Consider the following 17609-nt stretch of genomic DNA (forward strand, 5'->3'; position numbering starts at 1 on the left):
CACCATGCACAGCTATCACAGTACAGCACAACTCCACTTGAACCTTCAGCTACTGGAGACGGCTCATTTAATGGTAGCAGCTCCTCCTCCAGAGCACTTCCATCTCAGATGGCTGGCCCCTCTGACACCCAGAGCCATGGTGCAACTTTCCACAGGCCAACTCAAGCTAAATTTATGTAGATAGAAAGAAAAGAGAGAAGGGAAAGAAGAGTCTTGACTAAGGGCTACAACTGCTCTAAGATCACATTTTCTCAGATTACGCCAAAATTCTGATCTTTCCACGTTATTTCCATGAACAACAGCCCAAGTTAACAGGGCTTGAAAATACCCCAAACACATTTTTGGTTCTGCAAACAGTGTTTCATTCATGCATGTCTGCCTGGTGATGCATCATTACAATTGTAATGAGATAGCTGCCAACTCTGGAAGGGTATATTGCTCAGTATACCTGGAATGCTAAAGAGGGTCTAAACTTATATATGAGATTTAAACAAGAGAAAGATTAAGTAAGGTCTGGAGCTAGTCGTTGCTTGAGATTCCCAAATGGTCCAGGGACAAAGCCACCCCTGCTTTGGACTTAAATTTTTACCCAATACAACAAGGAGCAAAAGCGTCCCTTAGATCCCAGGAGTGACCTCAGTTACATGTTTGATGCTGAGGTGGAGTCAGGCATTCAGGTGCCAACTGCACTCACCTGCAGAGGCCGGCAGCTTTGCTGCTTGAGGGAAGATATACCACAAACAGGGAAAATAAACCAACCTTAAATTAAAGTGCTTCCAACATAACACAATTACACTACATAATGTTTACTTATCTTATATACACTCAGAGGGAAGATAAATGTCTAGTAAAAACCACAATCCACTATTAAACAGCTATAAAATACTTTGCTGTCTTCCCATTTCAAAAGCTCCCATAGTATAAATAGTGGTCAAAAGTTCAGTGAACTGTCTTGTAGTCTGGTGTTCCATTCAAACCCTGCTATTTCCAGAGAGCCTCCTGACACCGTATCTAATTTCTAAAATGAATATGCTTTAATTTTCCTTCTTCATGCATTGTGCTTTTTCCTCATTTAAAACAGCAACAGCCTCTGGCAGTAAAGGACATCACATTTCTGTGTGAGATGAAGCTTTTTCCCCCCCTTATATGCAGGAGAATGGCATAGGTCAAGGGAGAAAAAATGTATGCAAAAAACATCACACCCCACTGACCCCAGTATATTTTACATTACAATTTTGCCATTTCCAATATAGGTTCATTTTGCAGTGGACCATATCAGCCATATTTCAGGATTTACAAAAAAAGAAGAAAAAAAAAAGGCATTCAGTACCTGGAGCATTGTCTGCATACAGTATGTCCTAATGCAATATATGAATTGTCTTATTAATGTGTAGTGTAGCTTGCAGAGAACACACACACATGCAGGGAATACTTATGCATGCCGGGGAGGCAGCACAGGTGTACCTATTATGGATTTGTATATACATTCAATTATATCTGCAGATAATGCGCAAGTGCATTTTTGAGTCTTAAAAACCAGACTGCTGTATGCAGCAGGTGAAACCCCTGAAATCAGGGGGATTTTCAGGGGGGAGGGGGGTTTGCCATATAAGCCTTCCTCCCCTGAGCCATTAAAGTCCCCATAATGGCGCACCTGACACAGGTTCAGCCATCTAAGCTGAGGTTGCCATGCTTTCAGTGGGCAACAAAAGTAGCTTTATCCCCAGGCATACATTAAAAGGCCTCCTCCCACCTCTTAGCACAGGCAGAGATAATTCAGAGCTGGATTTGAAAGGTACAGAAGGTTCTGGTAGCTTCTCAGCACTTTGTAGCCACCCTTTACCCTTAAGTGTTTTAACAAAGTTCAGCTGTGACCACAGGCTCACAGATTAATTTAGCTGGAACACCTGAAGCCTGCGTGAATACTGCTGGGCTGTCCGAAACTGTGGCAGCAGAGGAGAACATACACCTTTGGTTCTCCCAACCCTCCTCCAGTTCCAGACACACCAGGAAAGGGATGAAGCAGAAAAACATGGGGCAATCCCTGCTTTAATCAGGGGTAAACCCCACATGCTCAACAGGAGCATTGCTTGACTGAGGACCATAACAATTTTGACTTCATATACTGCAAAGACCATAATATTCACAGAACTAGCACATCTGACCATTACAAACAAAATCATCATCCACTATTTTGACAGAAAATCAAAGAAGTCTGGCTTTCTTAAGAAGTACCAAGTCCCATAAAATCTTACTGCTATCTACAGATGATCAGCTAGGTGAAGACTCATGAGAAAGGCATTACATGCATACAGGTGTCTAAAGGTTAAACATGCCAACAAAGCAGACTCAAGTAATGGGGTAGAGGTAGAGGGACAAAAAAGTCAAGAAATTAGGTTCTTGACATACAACAGAATCACCATCTTTCACATCAAGCCGCTACCCCACCTTGCAACTGCCACAAACCAAAGCAACTTCAGGTGCTACAACCATCATTCTCTGCTCACCATCTCAAAAAGAAAAACAACCCTGAAGCACTGTCATGCTACAAAGCTTTAAGACTTTAGGAATAACAGAAGGACTTACCTGAAGCTCAGGGTAGCCCAAGACAAGGAAACCCCACGTGGTTGGATGGAGGTGTTCAGAACAAAGGTGAAGCAGTGTGGCCCAAGAGCAAACAGAAGCTCAAAGCATGGTGGGAAGAGCTCCACAGGTGTTTGGGATACACTAATTAACACCCATTAGCTCACTGGTTGCAATTACTCTATGTCCATACCCTGCCAGCTTAGCTCCCCAAGCCCTGACTCAGCATACCCCAAATCCTGGCATGGATCTGCTTCTGAGGTAGACAAAGCTGCTTTAGGTTTTTTCAAAGTCCTGGCCAGGGCACTACGGGAAAGGGGGTTTCCTTTAACAGGAGGCAGCTGGGAGCCTTTAGACCCTGGGAATTGGAGGAGGGGACAGTCTGCAAAAAAGGAACATAAATGCAATTGCAAAAGTAATATGGTTTTGTCAAATGGAAAGGGTAAAACATGCAATATTTTCTTCAGCTGTTAGCTCTCTTAAATGTCAGGGAGAAGCATCCTGTTGCCTGGCAAGTTGTGGACTGGGGCTGAACAGGTTTGCTTGCTTATTGTCAGCATTTACCTGAACTGTTTTTTAATAAAAGCCTTTGAAGGAAAAAATCTCCTGCCTGAGACGAGGTATTGAGAGCCTGACTGGGAGCCCCTCAGAGTTGCTGAGCTACTTAGTGGCAGTCAGTTGCATCCCTGGTGTATCCTGTTCCTTCATAACTGCAAATCCCCTCCATGATGCTCTGTGCAGGACCCGCTTTTCTGTAAGCGGTTATTAGATAGGAACCTGAGGGTGGTGTTTACACCTCTATGGTCTCAAGAATTTCAGTATCTCTCTGGAAAACATTGCGGTGTTTCAAGTGGCCAATTTGAGCAAGCTAGGTGTGGCTGAGGGTAGAACTTGGTCCTTTCTATATTCATCTAGGGCTTTGAACTTATCAAAATGAACCTTGATTTCATAAAATAATAATAATAATAATAATAATGTTCCCTTTGGCTTCAGAGCACCAGTTCCATCAAAGTACTGACTATTGAAAGTTCAACTGCTAATGGCAAGCTATTTTGAAAAGGGAAAAGTCTGGAGGCAAATTATGAGGCAAAGAATAGATATTAATCATTTTTAAAGTCATTCTGTCTCAGGCATTATTTTCCTTTTCTTTCATTATTCATGATGAGTTTTTTGCTTCAAGGCCAAGTGAATTCATAGGGCCTGACCCATCCAAACACAACCATGGCTGTCTGAACAATGCAGCCCAGCTGAGTCTACAAATTAAAAATAAAAAAGAGTCCAAACGGAAAGAAAGGGGGGAAAAAGATTATTTTAAACAGTGGATCTAAACACATATAAAAGTCTCCTTCTGGTCAGTTCATTTCCCAGTACTTGGTTCACTGTGGTCTCATCCCATCCAGCCTGGTGGGGGATCTGTGTTATGGGAGCCCCAACAAGGAACTAATTTTGTTTGCTGTTTCTCTGACCCTACCACTCTGGCCTCTAAAGCCAGCTTGGTGGTGTCAAGCCTTTTTCAGTCAAGGGAAGGCCTCTTACCTTTCCTTTTTAGCTTTATTCCAGAGCTAATGGACACTCAGTAGCTTCACTCATAATTTGGGTAACATGCACTGCCTTTTGCTGCTGCAGGGCATGAGCAGACACCACAAGGAGCTGAGCCATTTACAGTGTGCTCTGATAAGAAATTAAAGGGCTTGGGGGGGAAAATCTCAATCCAGGAGAGGTGGGGGTTTTCCTCAGAAAAACTGCCTCAGGAGAGATTTTCCCATTTTGGGTGTGGAGATCACCCAGACTGCTGCAGGTAGGCTCATGTGTTAGGATGCAGATGGACACCATGTCTGCGGCAACTTCCTCTTGCCAGAGGATGCGGGCAGCCAGAAAGAAGCTTTCAGAGCAGAAGCAATAACAATTCAGTGACAATGGACCCATCCCCTCCTCCTCCAGTAATTCTCAGCATCCCCAAGTAGCCCCATCTTCGTACGCTGCCAAAGAAAAATGGCAACTCAAGAGTTCCCTTTGCTTCAAGGGAGAAGAACCCAACAATATTACTTTGGTATATTTATATTTGTAACCACGTTCCCTGGAAGATAGGAGCTTGCAATGGAATATCTTTGGCAACCTTGAAGGTAAATGGTGTACTCTGCCTTCTCTGAAATAAACTCAGCAACCTCACCCAGACTCCGTAGATGGGTGCATCTGCAGAACACACTGTTAATAATTAATGTAATTGTATAAACCCCTAGATATATAAATACACAGACAGATCCTCACATTTTGCCTGCTTCTCTGTAACAAATACCCAAACTGAAACAAATTTAACAAGATACATTACACAAATCTGCAGACAGAAGTTGTATCAAAATTTTAACTATCTTCAGCAAGAAAGCGCTTCTATTTCCAGTAACGCTGGCAGCATATACTGTAGCTAGGCAGCCGCATTTATTTTCAATTATCATTTTTGCCTTTTTATACAGCATAATGAAATGCCTGGTAAATTATACATTTTTGTAAAACACAAACTTGTCTCTTTATTTGCAGCTCAAGTCTTGCAGTATCGTTTTGTCTGCATTAGTTCTAGCTCTTTATGAAGGGCCAATTACTTTCCTTAGCTGTAACATGCAGAGTGTGATATCTTACTCGCCAGTCCTTGCTGAGATGCAGCCTGGTACAGAGTGACCACATCTAAGGCTCAGACCTTCGGAGAAAAGGGCAAAGAGTCCCAGGGCCTGATTACCATATCATCACCCATACTCATTTCCTCTATCTCCAATACTCAAGATTTTAAATCCACCCCTCGCTAAACAAAAGCAGATTTTTTAGGGAAAAAAAATGTGTATAGCTGCTCCCCCCGGTCTCCCTTTAGAAAGATGCTGTCATGGCAGATGGATTTCAATATGCCGTCTCCCAAATCTTAAGCAACTCTGAAAATATAAAGTTCACTTATACCAATGGGCCATATATTTCTACACCTCTTGATTCCCTGTCTCTTTAACTGGCACTTTGAACTAGTGAACACCTCTTTAATCTTGCCCCATTATCATCCTAATAGTAACTCCCGATATTCATAAATGTCTAGCAAGACTTTCAGCTATTTGGTATGAAGAAGAAATATCCAGCTAAATTGAGAAGATTACCACATCACTACATAAATCAGTGACAGGCTGCGTGTTATTACAGTTGATTTTTGTTGACAGTTGGCTGTAGACAGTTGTGTTTCGAATGCCTTTTTTCACTGGGAAATTAAACAAAATTCCATGAAAAATGCAGCCCTCCAGTTCAAAAATTGTAAATCCAAAATTAGCATTTCATACTTTAAAAGGTAGCACAGCACAATTTTCCATTGAAAGGTCTGTACAGTTGTCACAAATGGGTGCTTCACACATGACACTAATGCTACTGATGCCTTTTAAGAAAGCCACCTTTCTCTGATATTATTTTCTTCTCCTAATAATCTGCATACACTATAGTTCATCCCTATGGAAAAGAAAGAGAGCTCACTTACTTATCTCTCATATGGGAGCATTATGCTTTCAGCAATTCAGACAGGCTGGATGGGAGGGGGGTGGGTTGCCAAATCCTCTGTGATAAGAGGGAGCGAATTGTGGCCAGTGAAAGGTTAATCTTCTCTCTGCAAGTCCCTCCTTCCGTCTCAGCATAACCTGGAGAGCAAAGAAAAGGTGAGACTTATGAAGTGAAAAGACACAGGGGCACAAAACACTGTTCCTACTGGATTGTGTAGCACTTAATTTACAATGGCCACACATGACCTAATTAACGAAAAGCCATTGCTAAAAGTCAGGAAAGCAGCTTGGGTGATACCAGAACTTGCAAAGGAGTTTCTGCTTCCAGAAGCTGCTGATCTGCAGGTTTTTGGCTTAGATATTGCCCACTGCTAAGCCAATTCTTTAGGGACTTTGGTGTCAGCAAGTCACCCAAGCAGCAGTAGTTGAGACAGAGCACCTTCCAGTTCCCAAAACAGATCCCTGACATTGGCTCTGTCTTGGATGTTAGCTCAGAGAACACCACCACACCACCACCACAAGAAGTTTACAATTTTGGCTACACATAACACAGTGTATGGAGGCAGAGAACTGCGATGCTCACTCCTGGGCACGGGGACAAACACATAATGCAGTTTGTCAGCCAGAAGATGTTGCACGAGTATTCATGCAAATACTTTGCTAGCAGCTAACTGGCTTCTGGCTACAGAGAGTCCGACATCCTCTGGTGAGAACTACTGGGTTGAAAACCAGATCACCAGCCAACTGCGTCTGGTTCATTTTCCCCTGTGTTCAAGGGCAGAGGCGTAAGGCCATAGGGGCAATGGCACTTGCAAAGTATTGTCCCTTCTCCCAGCCCTGTCCTCAAAGGGGAGCTAAGGATGGTGAGTCCACCTGGAGATCTCTGAGCCGGGTAACCCCACTGCTTGTAACTGAGAGGAAAATATGTTCATAAGAGCCACTGCCGATAAAATTATTTCAGTTGATATTGAAATGGCTTCATCTGACTTCATCATCAGGCATTTTAAATCAGTGCCTCTCTCTTATTTGCTCATGGCTGGGTCAAGGTTTAGCTTTTACAGCACGTGCCAAAACTTTCCCTGGTGTAACTGCTGACAGAACCAGACAGGATACCCATAACAGCCTGGCCCAAATCATCCATGACAGGGGCAAGGTACGTCACCCATACAAAAAAGCTCTTGATGCTCTACTAGTGGTTAGGTTTGCACTCAATTACAGGCAAAGACTAAATGAATTGAGTCAAATAATCAAAGTGAGGTACTGGTTGCTTACCAGTTATTCTGCTGGGGAAAAAGGACCTGGCCAAGAGGGGTGGAAAATGGCAACATGAGAGATAACAGTGAATATGATGGACCAATCCTGTGTTTTCTGTTGGAGAGAGGTTGGAAATAGGCCTAAGCTTTGCTGTTGAGTGAGCTGCAGCCTCTACAGAGTGACTGAATGGTTTAAGGCAGCACTTGTTCAACACTGGAAATATTTATACTTAAGACCTGTATGGAATATCATAAAAAGGATTATGCCACTAATATATTATGTTCTAACTCTGTGTGCACATTTAATATCTTAGTATCTGATTTCCAATGAATGTTTCTTGCAAATTTTCAAAACACACAAGAGGCGACCTCCCGTTTCTGCTTGGGACCAGCTCCTCAGGAAAGTGAGACACAGACCAAACTTGTAGTGTGAAGGAGCATAGTCCACAGGGAAAACACAATTTCCCAATGAAAAAATGCCCAACACAAACATAAAGCAGCAAAAACAAAAGCAGATTTTAAGTACAAAGCTGCCCATTCTGATAAAGATGGGAAACCAAAGTGCATGATCACTGGGGAGAAGAGGCCAAGCTGAATGAGACATTATTGCCAAGAATAACACTTGAAATGATGTCTGACAAGAACTGCAATTACAGGCAGAAGGTGACTCAGTTTGTACACACAGACAGGTATTTTTTGTTACATGAAAAGCCTGAGAAGCATGGCATCTACCTGCGCCTTCAGAGACTAGACAGTTTGCTCACTCCATGCTCATGCAAGGGGAAAACGGAAAGGCTGATCGAGAGGAGGGAGATTTGGGGGCACACATACACCTTCACCCCAACTACAGGAAGGCATCGCAGGTGCCAGAGGCTGATGAAGGAGACTCGAGGGCTTTGCTTGAGGAGGAGCTCAGTGACAAATCTCAGTTGCAGCAAAGCTGATATTGTGCCAAGGCATCCTACTGCATCAAACATTCTCACAAAATAAGTCAGCAAACTCACACAAAGGACATGTCAACAGCTGAAATGATCTTTAAACAGAGAAGATGAGGCAATCTGCAGCGGTGGCGGTGGGAGCAGGTAAAGAAAAGGAAGCGTGGGAAGGCTGGCTGGCAGTCATGGCAGAGCATGTCACTCCAAAGAGCCTGCACAGCTTTAGAAACAGAAAGTCTTCTCCTGCCGTTGCCTGACGTGCAATTCTTTAAAACTTTTGTTTCTCGAAAACTTTTGGGTTTGGCACCCCTACAGACATTGTGTAAAGGGAAGAGTCACTGGGTTTCAGCGAATGCAATGGGTGCAGGCAACCCCTCCACTCATCTGGCGTCATTTTCTGCGTAGCCCAGGTGATTACATCTCAACAGTAATTTTTGTACCGAACCCAGTAAGATGTGATGAAATCACAGTGCTTATTTCACAAAGAGATCCAGCTTCGACTAAAATATTGTGCTTAGCTTTGGATCGTAAGCCCGGAGATGTCATAAGAACAAGTCAATTATTCCACAAATGAAGGGAAAGACTTCACAAATTTTAGCTGAACTAAGTAAAGAAGAGAAATCTGTAAACCATCAAATGGTGCGTCTGTTTATAATTATTATCATGCAAGAAATATAATGTTAGCTGAGCAACATAATTCTTTTTGTGTTTTGGGATTTCCTACTTTGCATCTTTTTGCCTACAGATCTAGATCTCCAGAGCAGATTTTTTTTTTCCTGGTGCCGCATATAAATGCCTCTTGACAGGAAATTTTTCCTTTCGAAGTATTGTTCATGTGGCTGTATTTAGAAAATGCAGTTCAAATACTGTTCTTCGCTTTGTTCTTACAAGTTGTGAGTAATATGCAGAATCATTCACATGGCGAGAGCTGCGCTCATGACAAGAGTCTTGAAATAATGACAGCTGGCCGTCGCTCACAAGGGCTTGAGTATTGCAGTCTCTCCTGACTCCAGGTTCATCAGCATTAGCAGCTGAAGCTGGATTTAACTGCTGGCCAAATAACAGAGGTATGTAGGCTTAATGCACTGCCTTGAGTTGAGGTACCCAGAAAACTCCTCAGGAAAAAATGAATTTATAAAACATCCTAAGGGATATGAGAATCAGAGCTGAAATTTAGTATTTTCCAACTGCTCTCACCCTTCCTCCTGGGACTGCCATTGATATTTGATCACTTTCCTCATTTACAAATGCTGTCATCTCACCATTCTCCTTCTACTCCGTATCATTAATACAAATCTGGAAACAATGGCTTTCTCACTGCTAAAACATTGCAACATCCCACTATTTGTTTCCTCTTCTAAAACAGATCATTCATTATAACCCGTATCCCCCAAAGAATTTTATCACTTGAAACCTGTTTGCAGTGAATCTAAAGTAGCTAGGAAATCATCTTCTCAGAAATTCCTGCGTATGCTGGAGCCGACTTCTCCTGGAAGCCCAATAAAGTGCCGAGTCCCTCTGCAGGCAATATCCATTTTTCTTCTTTCTGATACAGTCTCCAGCAGTAACCCCTGCAGCTGTGCACAATCCATTTTTTTTCTGCTGAAATTCACTGCTCAGCTACGTTAGCTCTTGTACCCACTTCATCCAGAAGAGTTGTGATAATTGCTTCCTTGCTTCATCGTTCCCACCACCTCCATGCTTATCACAGAGGTCAGCTTTTCTTTTATCTCTTCCATAACCAACTCGTTATTTGCTGCTTTCTCTTGCAAAGGACAGGCTGCTGCTCCCTGCCTCCTGCCCCAGTCCAGTTTTCATGGTGTTTGTGCATCTCATTTGAACATTTCTTCCAAAAAGGACATCTCTACCTGAGTTTCAGCATTTGAATGTAGTACTTTACTTTGTTTTCTGTGGTGCCCAGCAGCAGCAGAGGGTTTAGGTAAACCTGACCTGTGTGATGGAGTATCACCAAAACAGGTATACCTGCAGTTTGAGAGCTGTGTGACCAGGGAATTTCCCAAAAGATCTGTGCAGTGATTAGGATCGTATTTTTTCTAATAAACTAAATAGATGTAACATGCTGACTGCTTTTTACTTCAGGAAGGCTACACAACTTAGTAGCATTAAAATACATTAAGGATAAGGCTTGGGACCCAAGCTGCCTAACTGCTGCTGAAAAATGCTGAATGTAAAACAAAATACTGTAGAAAACATTCTATGCTGCTAACGGTGAAGATAGCTATAGCTATGCAATATTTTCTGTTGGGGAAGCTCAGACCAGGTCTTCCCTTGGAACTATTCAGAGTCAAGAATAAACTCCAATGTCAGTAAATGCACGGGTGAAAATTCAAAGTGCAGGAAAGGGCAACCACCCCTCACTCTTTCACAAGTCACCAAACTATCTAAATATCATTGGAGACACTTTTTAAAAAGATGTAGATGATCAAACTGCTACAGAATTGATGAGGACTTTTTCTTGGGACATACAGGTTTTGGAAGTAACAGCAAATTCTGGACAACTGAGACACAGGTAATAAGGTCTGGAAAGCGCAAGCAGGAATGACCTTACTAAAATCAGCCTCGAAGTGTTGCTCACAAATTATCACCAAAGCACTGTGAGAGGAGTGCAGACAGGGCAACTTTTGCAGAGATACTAACGACACTTTTACTTCCAGGGGCTTTCAGTGCATATTATGTACCTGTTTCCCTATTTGAAAATGTGCCTCTTCATGTAAAACAAGATCTTCACGTTTTCTAAATATCACATCCACTCATGTGAAATATCTCTTTTGCTTAGGTGAACCAGCCATCGAGCAGTGGTGATGCTGTCTGGAAATACAGGCGTTTTCTGGAAATACAGCTGTTTCCAGCTTTTCAACCCGTATCAGTGCAATGCAGTTGAACTTCCTAATCAATTCTAATCTATTACAATATTAACAACAACACTGACCATGCATGCATACATACACACAATACATAAAAAATGCTTAATGCTAGTGGGAAACCCACACAGGCTGGGTGGGCACACACTCAGCACACCAGGACAAAACAGTATGGCTTCATCCTGAGGCCACCAGTCAGCAGGAGAGGTAGAGTCCAGTTGCATGTCTGCCACCAGCCAACCCAGCAATTCTGAGTCACTTTGCTTTTTTTTCCTCCCTCCCACCATTGTCTACCTAAATGTCAATTTCTGTGAGACAGCAAATGTTTTTCTTCAATAGGGTGTGCACTGTTGCTACCACGGTGAGACTTGTGTCATACCTGGGACCTTGAGTTGCTGTGGTAAAAAATCAAGCAGAACTAGCTGGCAGGTGAGAAGCAGCACCTCTTGACCACAGCAAAAAATGTTCTGATTTCAGAGGTGGCTTGTTTTAATCCAAGAGAGCAAAATATGTTTGGGTATCATCCAATTTGAGCATCCCTTATCTCAATTTCTTAAGATGAGTGAAAAGACAGCCTGTGACCATGGTGAAGAATTTGGGTTTTGCAAATTACTTTATTTCTTTGTCCAAGAGAGCAAGTTGGGGGCCATCTTTTCACAAAAGGTCCATGAGCACGCCAGCTGCCTCTCACTTCTCATTTTGCTTCTAAAAAGCAAACTGTAGACCACGCAATGCCACACAACATTAACATGCAGAGTCTCCTGAGCCCAGCAGGACCTCAGCCAATGCCATTTGAGTAGCAGATAGATGCCAAAAAAATCTGAAGACCTACTGGGGAGTGTGATGACCACTCCACATCTAACACCTGCAACATGGAGCCTGGTGGAGAGCCCCACGGCCAGCTCAAAAGCACAGCCAGCAGCCCTGGCAGCAGTTCTGCCATGTCATGTCCCTGTTCATCCCCAGCATGGAGGGGACATTCAAGGCCATCTCTAAGGGACAAAACACTTTGAACATAAACATCTTCTTGCATAGGTCCCATAGGGCAACTTGTGCCAATGCAGCATGAACTGCCCCACAGCCAGTGGCAGCAGGGATGTGACAGGGGATGTAGCTCATTGCTTCTTGAAGGAAGAGCTGCCAGCCATATGCCCAGGGCAAGAACACACCCCACCAAGCTGCTGCTGTGCCTGGGGACAGCTGAGCCCAGCCTGGCCAGGATGTCCCCATGGAGCTCCTGCCTCCCACGCCTCAAATCAGCTGGGCTTAGCACATTTGCAAGGCCCCATCATGCCAAAATTACTATTTTACACTTCACATGAGTGGACATGAAGAAGTCCCTCTTCTTCCCCATGTGCTTACTACTTTATACCTGTTTCTGCCTCTGAAACCTGTTGGTATTGCTTAATGCAGCTGTCCCTGCGGATGTGAGCAGGGTGTGTGTTCAACTTCTCATCTGAAATATTTGCATGAGCGGCTGGTTTCCTCTCTGCCCTGCTGGGGAGAGGAGTATCTTTCTCTCACTTCTCTATTTTGTCGTGATCTATAGAAGTAAGTTCAAAAGGGCAGGAACAAGGGTCTGACATCCTGATGCGTTGACTCACCCTCATGAAAAGTTACTGGTGTCAGTACTTCTACAGCTGCTTGCTTCCCCCTCAGCCTCTTTAATTTCTGTTCCTTTACCATACTTGACAATAAACAATAATGAGCTTTTACGTTCCCTTACTTTGTATCTCACAGTCACAGGAAAACATACACATACCCATACCTATATAAATACACACACAGAGGCAATTTATCAGTTAACTTCTGGGGGAAAAAAATGATGTATCTGCTCTGAAGATATGTGTAGATTGTGGCCTTCAGCCTTACTGGCTTTTAAAAAGCTAGCAATAATAGATATTGTAATAGCTTTTACCAGATTAACATAAAAACTTTGGTGCTGAAGAGCTTTTTCTTCCTCTTTTTCTGTCAAAGACTGTGGTCTGCTCTCTACATTTGTTAGCCCAATAAAAGTTGTGTTATGCATGGTACCTTAAATTCCCCATTCTCCAGCACAGCGCAATCTGTCTCTGTGTACCACAGTCCCAGCCTTCACGTCTGAGTACCTATAAAGAGACTGCCAAGTAAAATGTTGTGAATGCTGCTCTCTATTCTCACTCACTAAAACTTTGTTGAATTTGCCTAGTTTTACACCTATTATAGCTGAAAGACTGTTTTCTTCTCTCCTGCAGAGCTGTGGAAGTAGCAAAGATAGTGGAGAAGGAAAATCTTCAGCCCAGCTCACCACTTTCTCTCTTTAAACTGCCGAACAGAACTATTAAGGTCTCAGAGTTTTATTTTTCTCTGGTTTAAGTTTGGTGGAGGACTTTTGTTTGGGGTTTTTTTGTTTTTTTGGTTGGTTTTTTGTTTGTTTGGGTTTTTTTTATCACTGGCTACCACAACTCAAAAGCATCTCATCTCTATCAGCAGCTTTAAGCACACTGATAATGCAGATTTCCAGGCAAGATACTCTGAGTGAGCCTTCTGTATGGTTTTCTTATAACACCAAGAGCACAGCAATTGACTTCATTCTCTCGTTTGAGTTTTCATTTTCCCCAATTGGGGGGGGTGGGGGTGGGCGGGAAGAGAGAAAAGAAAAGAAAAAAGAAACACAATTTTTATTGCATGGAAAAAGCCTGAGGGCAATGAACTAAATTCAGCACTAACTTGCAAAGGCAGATTTTAAAGTTGCAAAATCAGAACATATTTTGGCCCAATATTTTGTTTCAGTGTTTGGCTCAATGGAGAAACCAGGACATGTTTTTTCCTGCCTGGGCATTATTGTTAAAATGAAAAATGAGTTTTCATAGACAGAAAAGTATCATTGCTGCAAGCAAGCATGAACAATGCTAAATCTCGGTCATGCGTAAAACCCAAGAAGTGGCCAAAAAAGCGCTTTTCTGAGAAAGCTGGCAATCCTCATTTTGGAAAGTTGTGTGATACCCCACGCCAGCTTGCTTTACCAGCACCGTCTGTGGAAATTGCTCTCCTTGAAACAATGTCTACCTAATTTGTAGCAGTTAATAACTAAGGACATATAATTTTAAATCCCAGCAACACTTTGCTAGTTCCTGCTTTTAATTAAACCTGACTCGTAACAATGCTGGAAGTGGCAATTTGATAGGGGCGATGCTGAGCAGGGCCAGCAGCAGTGGTGTTATCCCGTGTGTGCTGGCATGGGCGTGCCTGGCAGGACCCCTATACTCTTCTCCTAAGTATGCATATTAATTCAGAGCCCTGTCAATCAGGGCTTGTTACTATGGTAATGGTGGGCCTGAACTAATCAAGCCCACTCACCCCTCTCTGTGAGTACAAGCAAAGAAACCCGTGGTCAGAATCCAGCCACAGAGCTCCTCTGGACCAAAGGAGCAGGAAAAGCATGTGATAGGAAGTTAATAATGTGTCAAAATGCATGTTAACTAATGAGATTTTTTAAATCATAGCTTTTTCTTGCACCATAACAGGTACGTGAGTGGCAGGAGGACTGGTCACAGGTGGAATGGGCAGGTACCACCTCCTTGCTTCCTGGCACGGCCATTACTTCTCCCTTTACAACCCTTATACATCCTCAATCAGGCCAGGAAATAAAAAGTCCTACATGTTACAATGCATCCCGAATATATTGTGTAACAGCAGCTTGGACATCATTCAAGCATTAAAGCAAAGATTTTCATGGGCCTAAAGCAGATCCGAGCACCTTACTACCATTTGAGCCTCTATGCAGGAAAATCCAGAGCAGTTTTGACTGAAGGTCCACAGCCATCAAACCTCCATTTCACAGAAGGAGGCTGAGTTTCGTCGTGCAGAGTCTCGAGGCAATTCTCTATCTGCTTCTGAACTTGTTTTTCAATTGCAGTATGTCTCTGTCCATGTGCCATTAAGAGCTCAATTCTTTTATTCGCCCCCCCCTGCCTTTTTAAAACATCATGTTTATGCAAGTGGACAGGAGGCTCTCATATCTGGGTCACACATTTGCTGGAGGTCATTGAAAGGCTACAAAATGGAGCATGCCTAATTCTGCTATTTCAGAAGTTTTCTCACATGTACTCAAGACAATTATGCCTATTAAGTGAGTTCATTAAATTTCAGAAATCCTTTGAAATTCTTACATACCAAAAAAATATGCTGAACTCCTTCTATTTCTTCTAACGCCTCCTATAAACGCTCTAATCCGAGGAGGTGCTGGGGACTGGAGCTTGGCTGTCTGTGATGTGGCCAATGTATTAAGCATGTCCTGTCTCCACTGCAAGCTGAATAAACTGAGTAAATAAAACAGAGCACTAAGGTCCATCAGGCGACCTTTTGCAGCATCGCTGTCATTGGCCCAAGCGCGACTCCACTGAGAATAATTGAGAGACACAGGATAAATGTCACCAATGCTCTTTAAGAGCTGTGGGGTTTGCGACATGATGGGACATGCAAGGCATTTCCAGGGCTGAGAACTGGCTCAGTGCTGAGCTGTGAACTTCAGGGATGCAGGAGTAAAGTGAAGGCAGGCTTCACACATCCTTGTCAAGTCTGCACTGCTCTTGGGGCTGCTGCATGGGACATCCTGGTCCCTGCCTTCCCAAAGGACCATGGGAACTGCAGAAGGATATTTCTTAGGCTAAGCCACATGTGGAGAAAGAGGGCACAACCGAGCCATGGAGCAGAGGTGGAACCATCCCATTGGGAAGTAGCTTTTCCCACAAAGAAATGTCCTGATATTCAGAGGTGCTGAGCAGCAATAAGCACCTCTGAGTAAATAGGAGCTGCGGGTGCCCAGTCATTGCAATTACATCCCACAAACACTTAGGTGCCTCACACTATAACCACATATGAACACCTTCTTGTTAGGAGTTCTGCAGTGCATGCAAACAACAATTAATGATTTATTGTTGCAATGTAAATAACGCACAAACACCAGGTCATGGGATTGGTTTGGCATAAAAAAGTTCTATGAACCTACAAAAAAAGACCCCTCTAAAATATCACTGAGGGTAGCATGCTTCTGAGCAGCACTGTCAGTTCTGGGAAACTCTGTATATCCACCATAGCAATTTGGAAATCAAAATGTACACAAGATAATAGCTCATTGAGAAGTGTTTCTTTTCGGTGGGTAAGAGAGCATTTATCATAGCTGGCCCACACCAACAATCAGCTTTGGACAGAAGCCACCTTTACTAATGAATGGGAGGGAACAGTTTTTAATCTCTCTGAGATCTCTTATCAATTGATTTTGGATGATGTATGGCAGGTTTTATTCTCCAAGAATTACGATATTCCTCAAGTGCCAGCAGAGACCCAATATTTTTTTGGTAAGACTTTGCCTCCTGACACTATGTCATTTTGTCTTGACACCATACCAGTCTCCCTTCAGACTCTGCTATTGTCTCACGTTATCCTTGTCTCCCTGTACTTGTATTATTCTGTCTTCCCTGTGATCACACTAACTCAGATTTAAAAAAAAAAGGGGGGGGGGGGGGGGAGGGGGATAAACCAGCTGATCCCTTTGATTAATTTGAGCCACAAAATATTAAACAAGATGGTTTGCATTTCTGTAATTTGCTGATATTGTGAGAATTAACCCTCCTAGATTTATTATGTTTATTCCCACTCACCCAAGAGTCATGTAAAGCCCTTGAATGCTACCTGCGTACGATGGCAGCCAGAAGGCATTACACTGGCATTGAAGAGAAAGAGCCTTTGATCAGGTCCTCGGGAAATACTTCCTCCATCTTCCTGAAGTGTAACTTTAGACCAGGCTCTACCAAGGCCACTTCACTCTTTTGTGCATCCCCTTGAGCTCACTGGTGAATGAGCTGAGGTCTGCTCTGTTTCCTTTACTAGGTGCTATGTGTCAAGGATCCCTACAATCACTTTTATTACTTGCTTTATCTAAAGAGCTCCTTGCAGGAGCCCGGGGTGTCAGTGGTCATGACAAGAGCATAGCTGGAATATAACAGTATTTTATACCCTCTGGGTCAGACAATTAACTGGGGCCCATTAGCAGCTCTGTCTCAAGTCTCAGGCCTGTATCAGGAGCAGTAGCAAAGAGGTGTCAGTTCTCCCTCAGGAAAGACCAGTCTCCTCGTGGGACTCACCCACATGCTGAAGAAAGGCAGGAGAAAAGTTGAATAAAGCAATATGCTTCACCACATCTACCACTTTCGAGACTCTCTTTCAATAGAAAGCTGCTGAAGTCTGGTGGCACTGTTGTGCCATACGTTTAGGGCAGCACTGGATACTTTAAGCGATCTGGGTGGGTAGAAGCTCTCAGTGGCATGTCTCCAAAATCCCCTCACATTGCTCCAATAGATCCAACAAGGGTTCAGTCCAGCCCCCTCTCCAGTCAAGAAAAAGTTTGCAATCACTGCCATTGGGCAGATCCTCAGTCCTTAAACCTGCCCTACCAGC

At 43.2% G+C, this 17609-nt stretch overlaps 1 protein-coding gene across 6 annotated transcripts in view; it reads right to left on the minus strand.

The window, feature by feature from the left end:
- LOC308071871 (uncharacterized protein) overlaps positions 1-17609 on the minus strand; it is a 358228-nt gene that overhangs the window by 137158 nt on the left and 203461 nt on the right. For all 6 annotated transcript variants that reach the window (XR_013931346.1, XR_013931347.1, XM_080407936.1 and 3 more), the window contains 2 exons: positions 13206-13279; positions 6083-6239 (listed from right to left, as the gene is read on the minus strand). Coding sequence is in view for 4 of the 6 variants with exons in the window: in XM_080407936.1 (XP_080264062.1) it covers positions 6083-6093 (11 nt within the window). In the remaining 2 variants the exon portion in view is untranslated. The remainder of the gene's footprint in view (positions 1-6082; positions 6240-13205; positions 13280-17609) is intronic.

Source organism: Falco punctatus (genome assembly GCF_963210335.1).
Source record: "Falco punctatus genome assembly, chromosome: 12".
In the NCBI taxonomy this organism is placed as follows: Eukaryota; Metazoa; Chordata; class Aves; order Falconiformes; family Falconidae; genus Falco; species Falco punctatus.